This window comes from Bactrocera oleae, chromosome 2, assembly GCF_042242935.1.
Source record: "Bactrocera oleae isolate idBacOlea1 chromosome 2, idBacOlea1, whole genome shotgun sequence".
NCBI classification, from domain to species: domain Eukaryota; kingdom Metazoa; phylum Arthropoda; class Insecta; order Diptera; family Tephritidae; genus Bactrocera; species Bactrocera oleae.
Window position 1 is genome coordinate 66,703,299 of NC_091536.1, and position 21,404 is coordinate 66,724,702.

General features: G+C 32.4%; 1 protein-coding gene across 9 annotated transcripts in view; it reads left to right on the forward strand.

The window, feature by feature from the left end:
- cnc (NFE2 like bZIP transcription factor cap-n-collar) overlaps positions 1 to 21,404 on the forward strand; it is a 127,276-nt gene that overhangs the window by 18,296 nt on the left and 87,576 nt on the right. The window contains exons 1-3 of one of the 9 annotated variants that reach the window (XM_036361599.2): positions 1,151 to 1,424; positions 5,069 to 5,955; positions 10,311 to 11,765. The exons of 3 other annotated variants lie outside the window; for them this stretch is intronic. In XM_036361599.2, the coding sequence (XP_036217492.2) occupies positions 10,797 to 11,765 (969 nt within the window). In that variant the 5' untranslated portion in view covers positions 1,151 to 1,424; positions 5,069 to 5,955; positions 10,311 to 10,796. Of the gene's footprint in view, positions 1 to 1,150; positions 1,425 to 4,311; positions 4,445 to 5,068; positions 5,956 to 10,310; positions 11,766 to 21,404 lie in introns of those variants that run through there. 5 more of the 9 variants (XM_036361601.2, XM_036361600.2, XM_036361609.2 and 2 more) reach the window with 5 other exon arrangements.

Genomic DNA, 21,404 nt, shown 5'->3' on the forward strand with positions numbered 1-21,404 from the left:
ACAATATAATAACGAGAACATAATTTTTACAGTAGTCAAACGAGTCGATAGTCTCGCTAACAGTGTAATCGATAACAGCGCATTATTATCTAAATTGAATAATAATCATCAATATGAATTATCTAAAATCGTCTATCCTCAACTTTCAGTTGTATACTTGTATATAATCGATATGATGTAGCTTCATTCAGACCAATTTAAAATGATATTACTACGTCCAAAAGTACACTCCGAAGAACGCTAATCTAGCAAATGAACGCAGCCCGTTACCTTTCAGTCCTTGGTGCAGTGATATTCTGAAGCAGTGATATTCTCAACATAATGTTGTTGTTGTTGTAGCGCCAGAATTCTGCCGAGTTGACAGTCCTTGGCCGGAATAAACCCGGGTCCGTTCCGGTTACGTAGACCCGACTGTCGTGGGAACGGATTCTCAACATAATGAAAGGCTCCTTTCATATTTTATAAGAAACTCCAATCCATATCATAGATATTATATCACTAAACGTTATCCCTGACCAGCAGTGCCTATTTTTAATATTTATAAAAAATTTGTGCAAACAACCTTGGCTTTATCTATAATGATATTTAGGAATCTGTTTTTCGATTATTTATAGCGAAGTACTTGATTATTCTACGGTATCAGTACTGTTTTTTGCATTTACGCACTAGCTTTCTCAAATTGTATGCGTAGTAACTTTTTTAGCTGTAACTTTTCGCACAGCGCACCTATAATAAGTACTATGATGGCATTCTATTATCAGGTGGTTATAGCATGGAAACTTTCAGCAATTATTATTACTGCTCTAAAATATACAGGATATAGTATATTGCGCAAATTTGAATTAAACGAACAAATACCTATTCAAAATGGTTGAAAGGCCACTAACCTTCAATATTTTTTTTTCAAATAACTACTCATTTCTCAAATGTGCCTACTACGTTTTATGCAATTTTTAATACAACCCATGACTCACTCGCTCACTGTCGTCTCCAATTCAAAAGCTTTTCAACATCACAAAGCTTTTATCTATGTTGAGCATTTCAACACAGTGTAGGTTGGTGAATATCTTCAACGAACGAAATACAAAAGCAAACGCAACAAAACTCGTTGACAGCGAGTTGTAGTTATTGTGTGTGTTCAGTTCATTTAAGAATTTTGTTAAATTAACACAAAAGTTTCGCAGATCCACCGTAGACTAGTTAGAGGTGAAGTGAGAACGATAAATACATTGAATTTAAGTCTATTAAACTAAATATCTTTCGATAAAACGAAGTTGCAAACAGCACGGTAAAAGACGGAGTTTCTATTCAACGTTTTAAACGTGCAATCGCAGCTTATTTCGGAGTTTTTATTTAGTGAGTGTTTGAGTGTTGAATTTTGCGTCGACGACGTGCAAACGAGCGAAGGTACGAAACAGCAAATGGTAAGAAAACGTGCAAAGTGCACAGAATTCAAGTTTTGCGGTTAAACGTTGTACTTTCGCACGTCTGTAGAAAATTATGATGGCGTTGTGGATTATCAATTTTTTTGGTGTTTAAAGTGTTTTTATACGCGAATGCCATGGCGTAAATAAAATGAAAGCCCGTGCTGCTTGCTGCGCTGCTTCGTTGTTGTCCGCTGCTCTCCGCTTGTGAATCCAATTGGAGCGACACTTGCTAATGTTTTTTCAATAAGTTTTGTATTGATTGCGTTACAAATAAAAAGGCAAATACTTGTGCGTGCATAAAAACGTTGGTGAAAAGTTAAAATTATCAAAATATTATGAAATGAAGAATTTGTCTTTTAAATGGCAGTGATTAGAAAATTGAATTTGACAAGTGCAATGTAGCAGCTGGTGTTGTGCGCGAAGTGCAGCGCTTGTTGCTGCGCTGTTGTTGTTGTTAGTGCTGTTTACTTGCCACTGGTAGAAAAAGTAATGTGTTTTGCTGCTGTGTCATGCATTTGGTCCTATGTTGAGTGTTGTCGATAGCCAAACAGCCCTAAAGTGCAACTCCAATACGAAAGATGGTTGAAAAGAAAACGTCATAGTTGTTCACATCTACTTTTACATTTTTGTATTTCACAACAAAACACGGCAACTAAGAATACATAGAAAATTCTAGTTTAATTGAAAATTATACAAATGTGCCTTTATACATAAATACATACATATGTATGTATGTATGTACTTAATTGTTGTGTTTTCTTTGCTTGTTTGTTTGGAAAATGCAAATATGAAAACATTTAATTAAAATTATTGAATTTATTCTTTAAATCTTAAAAGTCTCAATACGTTTTGATTGTTGCATTATTTCACATTCTATTTCTGCCGTTTGCTTATATCATTACTTTTAATATTATATTACTTTTATTAGAAATCATAAATATTACTATCGGTATATTTGTTGTTTCGGAATGCATTTGGCTTTTCTACTTCCGGCATATTCGACAAACACGTATAATATTTATGTGCTTTGTTATGATCTCAACCAATAAGAAATCTAACAAGAACAGTGTTGCTTGTTTTTCATTATATGGAAAAAAAGGACAATAAATTTATAATTAATTTTTCAAAATATAATTAAATACAATTAAATTCAAAAAAATGTAAAATATTTTGTTTTGATATTATAAAAGATTAATACCAGTAAATAAAAAAGTGAGCATTTTTAAAATAAAACAAAACAATGGAGCGTCTTCATTTTAAACTTTCACTTTCATAAAAATTACACGAAATAGATAATAATAATAAACTTTGTTTAAACTAGATTAGTGCGTAATTAAAGCTTTAGAATAGCTATTGCACGGTTAACTTTTTTGAGTATATTTACGCATACATATTAGGAAGACACAATAAAGATAGTTTTAGAAGAAAAAATTTAAAAAATTTTCGAATAAGTGTTGATAGATTTCTTCCTGCTCCGTGGATGAAACCTAAAAAAATCTCAAAAATCAAAAATTTACGAAATCTCGGCGTTTTAAAAAAAGGTTACCAAAATTATTGTCGCTTTTGGCCTTCCAAAGTTTAATTTGTGATCAGAGCAAAAGGCTGGTAGGTTATTGGTATCCATGTACATACAGCTGCGAGCTATGAAATAGTAGTGGTTGCCAACCCAAATTTTTTTTCAATTGTTAACAGTTTTAAATAGTTTTTGCTCTCACACAACTCGTTGATATTTTTGGGCTTAGCCATCTAAACACATTTTTTTTTATACAATATAAAATAGGGTTTCAATAGGATTAAAGTCAGGAGATCGAACTAAACTACCTGAAATATTACCATACCTTTAACCTTGAACACCTATGTTTTTAAGCTTCGTGGTGTATTGTGGTTCATACTCTTTATTAGAGGGACGTTGCACATACTCTCGAAACCCTTTCCTGTCATAAAGAATAATTTTCCACTCTTCAGTTAAAAGTTTGTTCTTACATTTTAATATTGGCCAAGACGAATCACGTAGCACGATTTTGTTTTAACAAAGGAGCCTTACGAGGTATGCAGACATACAAATTATGATCTTGTATCCTTCTACTATTTCATTGCACGCTGCTGTGTATACAGAACATGCAGAAAAAATAGTGTGTTTATATTCGAGAAGGACGCGTTTAAAGATAATCTGATCTGTTTCATATATTAATTTAAAATTTTAGTATGTTATATTGTGAATTGTGTTCTGAAAAAAAATCGATTAAATAAGAATGTTTTATTTTTTATTTACACACCATTTCGAAATTTAATCTAAAACTAAGCAATTATCAAGATCAATATCGATTTTGAATAATTTAGTGCCGTAACAACAACTGGTTTGCAGCTGGTTTCATAGACAACTGTGTCATTGCAACGACGGACGGATTTCGACGGACAACCTCATGACCAAATAAAGATTTAGCAAACAAAAATAAAAAAATTAATAAACCGAGAAAGCAAAACACCGACACTCCTTTTCTAAACAGACCATTCCATATGTTTGTATGCATGTATGTACATGTGTTTGTTGCTATTCCCGAATAACCTACCCCAGCCAACTCGCATGCTAAGCAGCGTCTTTTGCGAACAACAAAGAAATCCACATTGCGCATCAACAACAACACAATAACAACAACAGCGATTGCATTTGTTGTAAAACCAAAAAATGAATTGAGTTGCGGAGTGTGTGCGTAAAAATGTGTGTGTGGGTGGGTTTGCGTGTATATGAGCGGGCGGTGAATCATGCGCGAATATACGAAATGTAGCAGCGATGTCGGCTGCGATATCGTTCTGCTACGAATCGCAATTCGTCGAGTAGCCATACGATTGTAAAATATAGACAAAGCGCATTTAAAAAAAAAAAATTACAACAAAAGAATAGTGGTGAACGTATTTTACCGCCTCTGAGCCAAATCGAGGCGCGTTTATAAAATTTTCAATTATTCTAATGAAGACAACAAAGCGGTTGAAGTGTTGAACTGCGAAAGAGGCAAAACGTGAGTAATAAAAAATAAAATTAATCTACTTGGAGCAGTTAAAATATTTATGGTTACGTTTGGTTAAGTGAATGTAAAGAAATTATAAAAATAACTACGATGCTGTTAACATTTTGCCACAATTAACAAAAAACAAATAATTATAAATCAATTAGTTACAATAATAATAAAAACAAAAGGTAAACAACGTATTCAATGTAATAATAGATGCCATTAAACGCGAATAGTGGGCGATAGCGTAAAGCAATGAACGAAAAAAGGGGCTGGTTCGTACTTGCGCCCAATAGTGTATTAGCAAAAAAGTGAAAAGCAAGATTTCGAAATGAATGCTATTTTTAATATGTTTAATTGGCGACAATTGCAAAATTAGGATAAAAAATTTGGGCATAAAAACAAAAACAAAATTTAATTATGTGTGTGCTATAAAACTTAAAAAAAAAGAAGGTAAACTAAAGAAATTTCCCAAATTCGCCGCAACCTTAAGTTTAACAAATTTATAGCCAAAACCCCAACAGCGACTTTTTTTTACCTTCTTCGTAGACGTCATTTTGTGTTTAATTTTTTTGCTTGCATTTTTTTTTTAATTTTCTCTCCATTTTTTCGTTATATTTGTTGTATAAAAAGAAACATTTCAATTGTTTGGCCGCAATTTTTTAGTATTCGTTATCTGCCTTAGTGAAAGTACGTTGGCCAAGTTCAAGGACACGCACGTAGAGCGTGCAATAGAACCAGAGCAGCAACAAAAATGTGTATAAAAACAACGAATAAGTGAATATTGTGTTAGAAAATTAACGACGCAGTACACAACGAAAGAAATAACAAAGAGTTTCAGCAAAAGCAACAATAGCAACAACAGCAAAATATATCAACACCAACAACATTTAACACTCTAATAGAATTCGCAATTTTCACCGTACAGTGACCTGTAATCATAAAAAAAGTTTAACTCAAATCAAACTTGCACCTACCCTTCAGACAGCACAGCACTCGCTGCAGCACCCGACTTGTGCGCCCCCTCGAAAATATAACAACCAAAAGCAATAAGAAAATTACACAAACAAACGAGCGAGTTTAGTGTACGTGTGCGACTGCTTCTTGTGAATTTGCGCGAAATAACTGTGCTTTTAAGTATATAGACAACTCTGTCGGTAATTTCTGTGCGTGTATGTATGTGTTTGCATGGCTCCCACGTGGGCGCAAGGACAAACATCATATAATACTGGATCATTCAACTTGTAACAAAACAATTGCGACAATTTCAACAAGTATTTTTTTTATTGTTTTGGAAAAAAGTCAACAACATCCACACCCCGCGCCGTCAAAGTGCTGTCAGTACCAACGCCATTGCAATAGGCCGTAGCAGCCTTCTTCAGTGTTTTCGTTTTATTCTTAAACCCCAGACTGAGGGTCAGCTGCTGTGTGGCAAGTATATTGCGTAGCAATATTGTCTCTCTCTCCGATTAGCTGGCGTATATAACGAATATAGTGCAGGCGCAAAAAAGCTCCAAAAGGTGAGTGTACGACTGACTTGAATGGTCTGTGTGCGCAGAATGCACTTAACATATTGTGTACATAGCAAAATGAATTCGCATACAGTATTTTTGGCATTCATTGTGTACGCATTAACCACCCACGTCGCACTTTTAACATAACATTACATATTACATTGTGAAACAAATGCTTCTTCCCTGGAAATTTTGGTTCATAACTATTCTATATGTCCCAATCGCAAATTCAAAGGTATTTTTCTATATTAGCTGAAAATATTTGAAAATACATTTTCAAAAAAAAAAAAAAATATTTACCGTACTCTTTTTTCCAACTGCCTTTTCAAGGTCACTGAGGAAAAAGTTAGATCATTAATAATATGCGCAATTATTTGCTCTTTTTTGAGATATATTAAAAGGAAAATGCTTTTTATTTTAATAAATATACTGTGTCTAAAAAATACCTTTAAAAACTACTAAAATCAAATATCTACTTCATTCGCGCTGACCTGAACAAATTCTTCCGATTCTGTACAGTGGGTCATGAAATCAATGGCAACTAAAATTTTTGGCGAAAAAAAAATCCTTAAAATTTGTCGCACAGTGTTATCGCTATGTGTACTGCATACTACTTATTTTCTTTCAATTCTACGGTTATGCATTCATACATAATATAATCGAAGATAATTCTTTAATGTAAGATTTACAGTATGACATAAAAATAAGTTTCTCTGTTCTAATTAAGATTTAATTTGCAATATATTTTTGGCTATTTTAATTTTAGTTTTAATTTTTTTTTATAATTATTTGGTAATATACATATAGAAAATATTTGAGGTTTGCTCAATTTTTAAATTAAATTAATATATGATTTTATTCTTAGCTTTTATTCATGCTCGCTAAAAGGAGCGTTTCGTTATATGTAAAACAAGAAAAAATGTTAACTTCGGTTACACCGAATCTTGAATATCCTTCACAAATAACGAAGTTTCCATACAAGAACTGGATTTTGATCGTTCAGATATATGGCAGCTATATTAGAGACCGATCTAGAAAATTTCTTTAGTTATTGTAGCTTAGAATTAGTATCTTAGAAAATAATCTATATCGTTCTAAAACCAATTCGCATAAAAAATGTTGCTTTAGTTTAGAATTCTGTAATTTTCAAAAAAAAAAAAAAAAGCTTATATATGGTTTTAAGCTTATATTTTAACATACTTTGAGAATACAAAGTAAAATTTTTGAAGAAAATTAAATATTTTTCGAGTTATACTGCAGTATTTCCGGCCTTCTCCGTGGATGAGACCTAACAAAAACAAATTATCTACTAGAACACATTGTCCGTACGGTCGAAATAAAAATAAATATTGACAAAATTGTAAAATTTAGTTTTACCCAAAATGTGGATAGTTTTTCGGCTGTCAAAATTCGATTTTTGATGAGATCACAAAAATAGTAAGTCATTCTATACAGAACGTGCAAAAAAATTTGATAATCTCCGAGTAATTACTCCAAGCAAATATGAAAAATACTATTTTGAGAAAATCAAAAACTATTTGAGATGCCGATTTAAAATTTTAGTAAAATATGTTATTTTTGAAGGTATAAACTATCGAAATATGAATAAAAAACGCAAAGATAATGACCTTAAATATTTTATATGCCTAAAGTCTAAATTTAATTAAAAAAAAAAAAACAATAATTTAGAAACTTAGTTTTGTGACAAACTGTACGTCTCAACGGTGTGTGTAATATCAATGCCATAAAAAGCATCATCCATTCAGCCGTAACATTCAACTGCCACTGCGTAATTTCTTCATCCTTATTCAATGTTTTGCTTTAAGAAGCCAAGTATATTTTTTGTTTTTTTGCTTCACCTTAATAAAAAGTGTATATACGCATACAAATGTTAAATAAAAATAAGATCGAAAAGTGGGAAAATTTTCTTATTGTACTATATACATACGTATATGGCTGTATATAATTCCAGAATTCTGTAATCTTATTTAATTTTCAATACCTTCGCTTTATCTAAAGTGTGCACATTAAAAAAAAAAATAAAAATCTAAATATAATTTCCCTTATTTGAAATTTAATTTAATTTCTTATTGAAAATAATGTTGTTTTTATATGCAAATATTCTCATGTGAAAATATTTTGCAGTAAATAAATTGCATTTTTCAGCAATACATACGAGGGTAAACCACTCGAAGTGACCTTGAGTTTGTTTTTTGCGATTAGAAACCATTCTTGCTATGAGTGGCCCAAATTATATGAATTCATAATTATCAATAAAAAAAGACATTAACATTAAATAAAAATCATAAATCATTTATGAAAAACGTGAGGACTTATACCCTGAGGGTATCGATAAGTTTTTACTATCAAGTATTAAAAATGACGTTCAAACATCTGTTTTAATTTTCTCGTAACTATCGAATATGCCATCTTATAACTACCATATTAAATATCCCAGCATTAACCGCATCTTAAAGCGTCTGAAACAATATTGTTAGCTAAGCTTATCAGAAAGTTTATCATGTCCTCTGATCCTCTTAAAGGGATTCAAATTTATTCCCTTTGGCACAGAATCCACCTTAAAGTAACGATTAACGCGTGTGATCTGGAACTGAGGTGATTTTTCTCGAACAAAATCTTTTTTCCATGCAACATAAAATAAGACAGACCCACTTTGATTAAGATTTTACAAATAGTTTACCATCGAAGCCTACTTATGTAGATCATATCTATTCCATTTACACCGTGGATTTCCCAAACAAGATGGATAGTCTAAAATTTCGTTCTTGATAGACAATTCAGTATTTGTTGTACATAAATATATAGTTTCCTATTACCCTTGAAAAACTTTCCAGTGTTCAAAACAGTGCAGCAAAGTTTTAGGATCTGTGATTCTTCTTCAATAATTTTCCAGCAATTTTGGAAAGGTCTAAAACTAAATATTTGTATATATACTTGATTAAAAACTTCTTGACCGATATCTCTTGTAATACATAATAGCTTTATGTATGTGCATATGTCTTATGATAGACCCAACGTCTTCTCCTCTTTGTGGTGTTGGTCTTGATGTTGTCATGCTAATGTATTTTTTCAGCGAAGTCCAAGCATTATTCTCTCAATGTTTGGGTGAATTAGATCTCATCATCTTAAAATAATTTCAGGAATCGAGCCATATTAGAACTTAAAGCTTGGAGTAGCAAGTGCGCTATGCATTCTGCGCCATACATATTCTTCAAAAAGTGACCTAAACATTCACGGATTAAGATTTTTATACCATGTTTGCCACGAAGTTTGTAACACCCAGAAGGAAATGTCTGAGACCCTAAAAATAGATATATAAGTTATCAGCGTGACGAGTTGAGTCCGTCTGTCTGTATATACGCGAAATATTTCCTCAGTTTTTGAGTTATCAATCTGAAATTTTGCACAAATTTCGTCCTTTGCTCCGCACGAAGCTGTTCATTTGGTCATTTGAAACCACCAAAATTGGGTCACTAACATATAGCTGCCATACAAACTGACCGATCAAAATCCAACTCTTTTTATAGTACATAAATAAGTTTTGAAGTAAATTCGTAGACCAGCCTGGGCTCTTTTATTGTTATAAATATTTAAAAATTATTTATCCGAAGTTAGATAATATACTACGGTCTTATCCAACTGCTGAAAGTTAAATTCAAAGTTTTCAGTTCATTTCATGTTTGGAGTTTTTCAGTACAAGTAACCCCTAGAGGACTTTCTTGGATTACATTCTTCTGATATTAAACTTGTGGTCACTATTAATGTAACCTTAGTTAGCATAATTCCAGTTCTTCTGTAGAACTGATGTTCACCTTGAGATCGTCTCTAGTTTAATAATTATTCCATTCTCTAACGGTAGAAAGTCCACAGGCAACTCATTCAAGATCCCATGTACATATTAGAACCCTCATTTCTGATGCGTCTTCAATTTTGCATTGTGTTAACGGGAAATCAACTCATAAATTAAGTTAGACACATCCTGACTGCTTCATAGGAGATATCTTTCTACCCCGTCGTTGTTGGGGAAGGTTCAGCTTGTTCCATTCTAGGTCGCAACACTTCCTTATGCATTCATATACATACATATGTAGCTACACTAACGAAATCTCATTTAAATATCATTACTTACAGCTCGCCATTTGCGTGAGCGAAAACATCAAACATCCTTCACTTGTCATATTAGTAAATAAATTGCTCACATTCATAGCTTAATTTTACATACATATTATTTAGTATATGTCCATTCCCATTCGTACATTGTTTTGAACACACAATTAATCATACATACATACGTATTTATATCTATATATTTATAAATTATTTTCTCTGATCTCTTTCAGCGCTTTTAATTAATTGGGTGAATTGCGGTTTAACGGTGCGAGGGGTGAAGAGATAGCTTGTGGGCGACTCAACAACAAACAAATATTTATTACAACAACAACAGTAAATTCATAAAGCAATTTGTTGCACAAAACCGACTGCAGTAAAAGCCAGAAATCGGCCACTTAAATCGGGACAGATTCGTAACCCCCGAAGAACACAAAAATATTAGATACATAAATATTTATAGTTTATTTCAAATCGGACCAAAGTAAAGGAGAAAAGTCGAAACACCAACGCACAAATTAACCTCAAATTCAAGGCAACACGCAGCGGCGGCTGCGTCGACTTCACCGTCGACACTGAAAATTGATTGTCTCAGTTAGACTGTGACATTTCGCATACTTTTCGGGGGTCGGAGGGTAGGGGTGCGGAGTTTTGTGCACACACGTTGGTAAACTACTTCGTCAGAATTGCCGTTAGCGCAATCTTCACAACGGCTCAAAATGATATCGAACAAAAAATCATACGCCATGAAGATGCTGCAGTTAGCGTTGGCCTTGAGCTTGCTGCACGTGGATCCGGATAATTTCTTACAGCAACGCTTGCGCAATTGGGATTCACAGTTGGAGTTGCGCGATGGTGATGGCTGGGAATTGGAAATGTTGCGTGCCGTGCCGATGGTCGAGTATCCGTATGCGAATCGCAAAACTATGATGCCACTCATTGAGGATCTAATACGCTATGATCGCCAACATGACGCTACACCGCCGCAATATAATGTCACCGCTTACATGTTGAATGTGCAAAATGATGGTGGCACCAATCAGACCGCCACCCTACCGGAACTGCAAGCAACAACGAGTTCGACGACGAGCGCCGCTAGTAGTGTGAATGTGGCTGGTGCCGCTGCCTTGGAACAGGCCGCCAATGCGGCGGCGGCTGCTGCGGCGGCCAGCACGAATGCCAGCAATATGGGTTTGCCCGCTTCGGAGTTGGATGTGTTTCTCAATTCGGAAAACTTTCAAGATCAGCGTTCGGTATGGGAGCAAAACTTGGCCGATCTGCGTGACTTTGGCGATCTTGCCGTCAACAATCCCTACGCTGGTTTGCCGCTCAAAGATGAGCCTTACAACAACACTTATATTGATGTTAATTTGGATATGTTCTTTCCGAGTTTCGCAAGTGCAGCGGCGGCTGGTGTCGCGGTAAAGGAGGAGACGGTCGGTGCGGGCGCTTTAAATGATACTTTTCCCGAGCCGGCCGATATTGCCAGCATTAAAACCGAACAGCTTGACAAAGAGGAGCAGGAATTTGCGCTTGAAAATGAAGTGGCAACCTCCTCAAGCTCCAGTGACGAAGCCGCGCCCAAGATTAAAAAAGAAAAGGAAAGTGGCGAGCATAACACGCAAGCAGCGTTGAGTGAAGAAGTGGATTTGAGCCCATTTATCAGCCAATTGGATTTGATTAAAGAGGTAACAAAAATATTTCTGAATTTCCTATTTAAAAGTTGTAATTGCCAAAATGTTGCGAGTTTGCTGTTGACCTCAGAGTGGCTTCAGGTTGTACTTATTTGACATGTTTTTTTGTAGCTACATTGGTTTCGAAATTTCTAACCTTATATACAGTTTTCACTGCGTTAGTGAATGCAAATTTTTACTTAGTCTCCGTTTGCGTTTTCACATTTAAAAATGCAAAAATAAATGCAATTCTAAGAAACATATTAGGGTGAGCCAAAAAAAATATCGTTAAAATTTTTTTTATTTTGTACTCTGCAAAATTGATTGTAGACACCTCAAAAAAATTCTCACCAAGTATGAAAGTTGAGGTTTACGAAAAAATTTTAAGAACACATTTTCGTAGAGAACTTAATTTTCTACAAATGAAAAAGACGAACTTTTTTTTCAAATAGTATCTAGATACTGGATGAATGGACCTTATTATTTATTAATACTAAGAGCCCATGTTTAGAGGGAATTTTTTAGGTAGTCTATCAATGAATTTTTCAAAGAATAAAGTTTAAAAAAAATTTATTCACCCACCCTAATGCATATTTATATTGTTTCATTTTCATTTTGTGCCGCGACTTTTCAACTTAATTGAATATTACAAGTTCTTTATTAATTATTATGCTTGATGTGGTTTGTTAACCTTTCCCATTTAAGTATGTTAATTAAAATTTACACATTTAATAAAATTATTTATATGCGTATTAACATAAAAAAAATGAATATATGTATATATTTTGGTGTTTCACATCATTACACAGGCGCAAATTTAATATAAAGTGTTTAAATTTTTTAAATTTAAGTTATTTTTTTTTAGTTTGAGTTAGGTAAAATTTATTTAATAGCTAAATTTCTAAAATAGAAGCGTCTACTATTTTATATTTTTTTCTGCTTTTCGTTTATATTTATTCTTTTTTTCTTTTCTGCATTTTGCATTCAAAATGAAAGAAATCTGTATTTAAATGTATATATAATTTGCTGCAAAGCAACTTCCTTTTTTATTCGAGGTCGATTTTATTATGAACAAAGAACAACAGTGTATACCGTTCAATGTTGTTTTTTTTTTGCACATAGAGCAGAGCAGGAAGCATTTGCAGTCAAACGTAGTAACATCATTGTATATAACTTTGTTTTCGCAAAAGTTTCGGTCAATTTTAATTTTTTTAATTTAAATCTTTTTAAAAACATCTTTTGTATTAGAAAAGCGATATTATAATATTTTAATTAGTTTTTTTATAATTAAACAATTAATCATAAATTGCTCTTTATTGATTTGGCTAACTACAATAAATGTGAGTGTATATGACCCTAATCTTCAACAAAGTGATATCATGAATGTGATACTCATTTATAAAATATTAAAAAATGTCTGAAAAATTTTGTTATTTGCAGCGGTCGGATTTTACTGAAATAATTTGGTCTGTACTTATAGACAATTTATAGTAGTATAGTTTTAAGATTACTATGTGGCATTTTAAGATGACTCTCTCTGTGGGCGGCTATGTTTTTTCCGTTGAGCCAAAAATTATTTGCATTTCACTCAAACTTCGAAGCGATCATTATCATGTAATTGGTTTTAGCTAATTAAATAAAGCGTGCTGCTATTCCTCTATATTGATTTTCTATTGGATCAACTGATCTAAATAAACATGAGTGTTGAGTGTAAAGAGACACAAATTTGCTTTCCTAAAATATACTGCAGATTAAATCAGCGTAATCAAGTGCTTTGTTAATTTATTTGTGATAACCCTAGAAAAATAAATTTATTATTCGATATTTCAATTATGGGTGATACAACCGCGACTGGAACAATAGCAGCTCATACAGATACTTATAGGAGACATTACGATCATAATCTAAAAGTAGAAACGAACTTTTTTCGTTATGTAGCTGCGATGATATTAAATAATGATTAATTTAATTAATTTTCGAGTTTCTTCATTATAATAATAACTTTATTTCGTCAATATGTTAATTACAAGTATTTGACAAAAATTGTTGCAGTAGTATTCAGCAAACGTTTAAAACTAATATTCATAGCCACTGATTTTCTTAAGAATCTCTACTAAAATATAGTTTAAAAAAGTCGATAACCTTGTTTTATCCCGGTCCATATATAATGCATTTGTAGTAGCAATGTCTGTTCGATATACTACTCCAAGGTTTGTCAAATTTAAGACTGTTATTTTTAAGTTCTGGGGCAGAGAAATACAAGTTTTTGCTTTCGTTAAACCAGATTTGAGCCTTCACTAACATATAATATTTGCTTATTACTTCTCCTTTATAACTCTTTCACGCAATTTAACTGGTTACACTTGCGTAAATAACTTAACTTTCGAAATCAATAATTGATTTAAAAATAATGAATAACTAAAAAATTAAAAAAAAAATGTTTGTTACAACAACAAAGTCTATATGCACTGCATTAAAAATCATAATCTAGAACATGTCTGTTTAACATAAATCTATTACCACAGACTGCACGAAACAGCAAAATGTCCATAACTTTCTAAAATTAGATGCAAGCAAAAACAAAAAAATCGAAAAAAATGCATTTGGGTCAACGCTAATTCACTATACTAAAGTCGTGCTGAATTGAGTTAATTTTTTATTTAAATTTTTTGTCTTTCTTTTTTCACCCCGCCGCGAGGTCCAACTTATTCAACATTTTTCCACTATAAAACGAATTTTTTTAAAACATTTCGTCTATCTATTTGCATATATTTGCATTGAACTCAAAGAAAGAATAACAAAAACAGTAAAAAAAAATTTGAATGCAAAACTATACACTTAAAAATACAACAACTACATATGCAAACAAACAAAAATAGAAGCCAACAAATTTATCTTCAAAGCGTTCGCCTTAACGCGACGAATCAAGAACATCCAGTCGTTTAGTGTGATGCTGATGTTTTTTTTTCATAATTGGCAATGCTTTACTGCTGCTACTTCTGTCGCTGCCGCTGCTGCTGTTGTCGTAGACGCGTCTGTTGCAAAAGTTGGTGACAGGCTCGGGAAAATACTTATTGTTGTTGGTAAAGAATAAATGCACACAATTTTTTATTTTCATTTATTAGCGAATGCGTTCGTGTCACGAGTCAGTTTTTGTTATACTCACGATATAAGTGAAAGGTCTTAGTTTGTGTTCAGAACTGTACACTTTTGTCCCAATACTAGTCCTTTTTGGTTTTAGATATTTAATGTTTATGAGTGCGGATAATCAATTGATATATGTTTTTCAAGCTCTCACGAATTAATTGACCGATTACCAGTTTGGGTAACAAGATTTGTCGTGATCGTGAAAATAAATTCAAATAGGGAAAGACAACTCAATACGGTAGCATCATTTTATAGGGGTTTTGACTCTAACAGAATTTACGATCATAAAACTGGGTATGAAAGTGGAACGGTCTTTTAGTTGAGAGTATATAAAAGCAGGATGATAAGAGATTTGGTATCTGCTGAAGTTATTCGGAAAGCAGAGGAATGTGTGTTCGAAAATGCACGAATAATAAGAAAGCGTGGGAAATAGCTATTTAAAAATTTCGACACGGCGTAAGAAAGGTTCTGACCTACTACATATATGAACTATAGGATAAGTTGTGAGAGGTGTTTTACGGAAGTTCGTTAATTATAATTTTTCTTATCCCCGCTTTTCATATTTTCATTTATTTATGTTTTTTTTGCTATTGAACGAAATTCACCAAATTTTAAAAGACTTTCCTATAATAGCGCATGCATAAAAAAGTTTTTTTTGTTGTAAAAATATTTAAAAAGAAAATATTCACTGATCTTCCAATATTTCATTTAAATGTCGTTCATCGAATAAACCAAATTGTCATTATTTTTTTTTACTAAAATCTGCTTGAGTATCATCTAAAGATCTTCTTATTGCAAATGAAGTACTTGCTGTGATCTTTAATCTTCGGTTTTAGTGTTTCGGAGCGTAAACTAAGAGTCTGCAATGTTGATAATTGTAAAGATCGACAAAATATCAATTATTACAATATTACAATTAATACAATAAAATTATAAAATAATTATGATCCAGAAAACGCTTTTTATATATAAAAAGAATGTTCCGATTCAGGCTTTGTGATTTAAAAGTTCCATTTATCAACGGGGTTCCACTTTGTAAGTAGTCTAAAAAGGTACAATGCAGAACCAGTTTCACCATGATCATTAATTTTTATGCAAATTTGATTAACTGCATTTATATATGTACAAATATACCATAATGCAGTTGTGTTTGTAGACGGGTTTGTCGTGAGTTCCATCGTTTCGCCAGATTACGCACATGCATTGTTTTGATATTTCGCTAAATTTTTGGGTAATATTTATTTTTAACATACGCGAACCAGCAAAATGAAATAATTGCTTAACACTTTTTTCGTTAATGTGACGAAAATAAAAAAGTCGCAAAGTCTATAATTTGTAAGATGTTGTGTATGTTATAAGTAAAAATTGTTGCATATATGTGTGGATGTGTGTGGAATAAGAAATCGTCAATATGTCTGCCATGCCTCTTCATGTTGGCAAGCAACCGAATAGATCAAATTTTATTGACGTAGATACTTGGAACCGCTAGAATTATTAATTCTGAGTGTTACGTCAATATCAAGGGTATTGACCTTTCAATTATAATATATTTTTATAATATTAGATAAATCAGTGACTACCTTAAAACTAGCATAAGCCACAAGTTCACCTAAATATCGTTTTGCTGTAGAAGCAACTGCTAATTTTTACATGATGATTTAGAAAGAGTTATAATTTGGTTGGAATTATACCAGCGTCAGGTTATTCGAAGTTGACCTTATAAAAATCTTAATATTTATTATATATGGAACTTTTGTGCTTAAAAAAAGCAAATACAACTTGTACAGATTTTGAAGATATTTGTTATATTTTCTGAGAAAGACGGGCAATTAAACAGATAACCGATAATAAAATAGTGGTATTTAATACAAGTATTTTTTATATTATTTTTGCAGTGCTGTCTTTCTACCGAATCAGCTGTCAACTCAACTGTCACTTCATTTTCAAAATATCTTCCCGTTTGACAGACGCTTACAACGAAGCCTAATAACTTTTAATATTTATCAAATACATTTCATTAATTAATTCCTAATCCTTTAATAAAGGGTGTTTCATTTAGAAATATACAACTGCGTACATGCTTCGCTCCGAAAAATAGTCTATCGAGACCATGATGACTTGTCTAATATATGTATAATAACAATTTCTTGGTTATTGAAAGTACGTCATAATAAAGTGATGGATTCAAGGGTTATATGGCTTACTGCACGAACCCGTTAGAACCAATTATCAATTAAGAGTTTATATAGAATTGTGAATTTTAAAAAATCTAATTTTTTTTTTACATATACATACATATTTGAAAATATTCGTGAAACATTTTTTAGTTTAATCGGCTCCCCAAACATTAATCGCGTTTTCTCGAAACGCTGTATTCAGAGTGAGAAGTTACAAGTTGCAAGTAAATATAACCCCTTATGGAAAGACGGTGGGATCAAATATGTTATTAATAACGTTTGTCGATTCCTAAGTTTAAAAAATTATCGACCAATATTGCTTTTGGCAAACAAATCTCACTAGCCGGTAAATTTTTCTGGATGCACATCGGTCGGGTGAGTCTCGGTACGAGTCTTCAGCTTAGCAGGATACAAATAAAATGTAAAAATACCATTACCTTAAACGAAAAAACTAAGGCCTGTGAAAATAACCTCCACAATTTTAGATGTTGTTCTGGTGCAAGTCTTTTCATGCTAAAGTATACTGCACACAAATGTAAATCACAATTTTAAAACTCGTGCGACTAGCCCGCTAGGAAATTATATACCTACCCTACAAAGCACCCTATACTTCAACCCATTACGTTCCCAATATATCAATATATGGAAAAACTTTTATTATTTACGAACTATTCCAGCATTTCCACAATCAAACGGAAACATCGAAAAATTTTGCGCTTCGCTGCAGAAACTTTTTTTTTTTACCTAATCACCACATAGTGTGTTGGTATAAAATAAATTATTCATGCCAGTTATACGAGTACTGACCTCTTTTGGTAGTTATTCATTCGCAGCAGAATATTTTGATCAGTCGTTGACGTTCTGTTGGCAGTTCGAAAGCATACCAGTTGATTAGTTATTACCAATCCAATCGATTTACCTAACTTTGCATATCTGCGATAATTTCCATTCCGCATTATCTATCCATTGTTATCACTCATATGTGTGTATGAGTTGTTGCAACCAGAAATTATTGACGTGAAAAAGTATATTGAGGACGAGTGACTTCATTCTGGGCCATTCAATATTAAACTATCGATTTTTAGCCTATCGAGTGTTGTGTTTACTTTGTGTTGTTTTTTTCCTACCTCAGGTGCTTGTTTGTTTCTGTGGATGTAATTGCTTACTGCCTTGGGATGAATTCATTACTCATATTTTAAACATACACTCACATACTTACATTGTAATATTTGTTTTTATATTTAAATTTATCGTGTGTGTGAGACTTGTCTTTCCCCATTTTTCCAATTTTTGTCTGACACGAACGTTGTTTTTTTTTTTACAATTATTCGCCGTGAATCATTGAAAACGTGAAACTAACAGATTTTACGATTGTTGTTGTTTTTATTTTTAATAAAAATTATTATAAATTGGCATTTCATATTCTAAAAAGTGTTCAAATAATCCGGATTGGTTTAATTTTTGGTCTTATTTAATTTTGGTTTTGTATGTGGCGAGTTCAATACATAAGGTGACTTTTCAATGTTATTAAATAATTTTAAATTACCCATGTACATTATTATTTTCCCGTTCAAATGTTGTTTCTTTGAAAGTACCCCAACATCTTTTATAATTTCAACTCTGATATAGTCATCATCTACGGAATTTTCTCGCGTTCTTCCAGGGATACAGTTTTTATATCCTCAATGATTGTCATAGGGTCTTTAGATGCGAGCAAGATTCGTTTTCGCGTTGCAGATTTAATTGTCCTACTATTTGTCTGAGAGTTATGAAGCTTAGGAAATTATACATAAAGCTTCAGCGGAAAAAAAGGATTGTTCTTGCAAACAATATAAATGCTTAAAGCATTAAGATAGTATGGATCTCTATACTTCTTCTTGTTGTGCTAACTTATGAAACTAGGCTGAATAAACTGTAATTTCAAAAGCATCTTTACAAATCCTTACTAAAATCAGGTCACACCAGTATCATAGAATCTGTTCGTCCGTCTGTGCAAGCTGTAGTTTGAGTAAAAAATTAGATATTGTGATGAGACTTATACCGTATATATCAGCCAATATGTAAGATATCTTAGCAAAATTTACTGAATGTATAACATTCGATATACTTTGGTTTAAAACCGAATATATGTGAAATTATATTATGCTACATATTATAACTTCCGTTGTTCTAACAAACCGCTGAACATCATTGGAGTTGGTCTAAACCCCATGTTCCTAACATAATGAATTACAGTCCTCTGGCTCATGCTTTCCACATCAACTCATTATATTACATAAAATTTAGTCTCTTCGGTTAAGTCTATATCATATACATATATCACGCTTGAGGATGATTAAAGCATAATTTTCGCTGACGGGAAATATAACATAGTTATAAAACTAATTGAGTCTGTGATCTATAATATAAGTTAATAATATGCAAAATTGTAAAATAAAGTTTTGCTAACACCTACCTAAGGTATTTTTCGGCTTTGATCCTTACAAGTCGAAAGAGTAAGAAATGTTCGATTACACCCGAACTTAGCTCTTCACTACTTGTTCTGTGTTATAATTGAAAAAAAATTATGTAAGAAACACCCTTTATTAAGTTTAAACATATGATCGTGACGAATGTATCAATTCAATGTAAGAATATTTGACATTAGAATGAAGTGTAATGCCAAAGACAGACATATAGTACATATTGTAGTATGCTACAGAAACCATATGTGTGTCAACCGTATTTTCATTTTTTTGTTCCAAAGCAAATGGAGTTCTGTACTACAATAGTGTTCCAAGAAACCATTAAAATTATGTGTGTATACGCAAAGAAAGCTTTAAGCTCTTTAGCCAGAATTATATGTTTTCTGTCCTATTGACATGTAAAAAACAAAAAATTAAAAATCAAAAGAATTAAAAAAAAAATGGAAAAAATGTTGCAAGTCCCTTTTCTCGAAATCAATCTTCTATATTGCTTGGTCCTTTTTAATGCCCATAGAGATAGTATAAAATATTTCCTTTTCCTCCTCAGGTATTAAAATATTTTAAGATTCTTTGCTCTCATAAGCAATTCGGCTTCATTTTCCTTGTTTAGCTTTATTTTCTTTTAGTTGATTAAAATTTTTTTTGCATCAGCTGATGAGTGTCAAACTCATGGAAAACCATATTTGTGTCACCTTGCTTAAATGTGGTTTCCTGAGTTTTTTTGTAGTACACATTGTTATTCGGAAACCATATGTCTGTCTTAAGCATAAGTCGCAAGATTGCAAATTACCTTACTATTTGAACCCTCCTCGTACCTCTATACTGAGTTGTTATGCCATCGTTTTACCCTGTTGCGTATTAAATCCAAGCAAAACAGCGTCATATCTTAGAAAAAACGAGACGGTCAGCGCAAATACAGTTTTGTGCAAAATAATACTTCTTGCTTCCGTGTATTAGTACTACCTTCTTGACTTGGGGTTGACTTAAAACATTTAAAAAATATTATTCGGCAAAAGTCTCAGGGGTTTAAAAACAGGTTTAGTTATCTAATCTTATACCAGCTTTCTTTTATTTTTATAAGTACACTATATAGCAAAAAAAAATTACAAATTGCGGTTTCACTTCTCTACATATAATATGTATGTATATATTTTCCATTAATAAATAAATTTATTTTTATTGAGTTGAAAATTTAACCGCAATCAAGACAAATTAACAATTTTCACATACCGAGCTTTTGCGTTTCAAAATAATTTCCAAGGGTTATTTATAAGAATTTATTTTAATTAAAAAAATATAATACGATGGTTGCTATTTACTTTTCTATCCTTGCTGTCAGATACCGTTCGACGTTCCCATTGATTAAAAAAAAATTATAAAAAAATTGTATATCACCACTGTAGTCACTATAGTTTAATTACTTTCTTTCCCGCTAAACTTTGAAAAACAAGAAGCAAAAACATTGCTTACTCGTAGCTCAAGTTTAGCTAAGTGGTGAGCGTGCGAGCAAAGCTCAACGATTGCAATGATATTCGTACCGATTTCGCAAAGGTTAACCACTAGTCGACATTTTCTACGCGGACGGCTAGCATACAAACATAGATACATAATTTTAATTATATGCATACATACAAATCTACTTAAGTATATACATATGTATGCGAACACGTGTATGTTTGTATGTACATATGTATTCAAGCGATTGCAAAATAATAATGTCTCGGTCGGTCATTTTTGCGACACGTTTGTATGGTGTCATTAAAAGTGATTTCAAAGCGCATGCACTTGAAAGCTCAGTAAGCAACAATCGCATTTGTACATATTATATCCGTGCCCATATTTGGAGGCGCAACAATTCATAACAT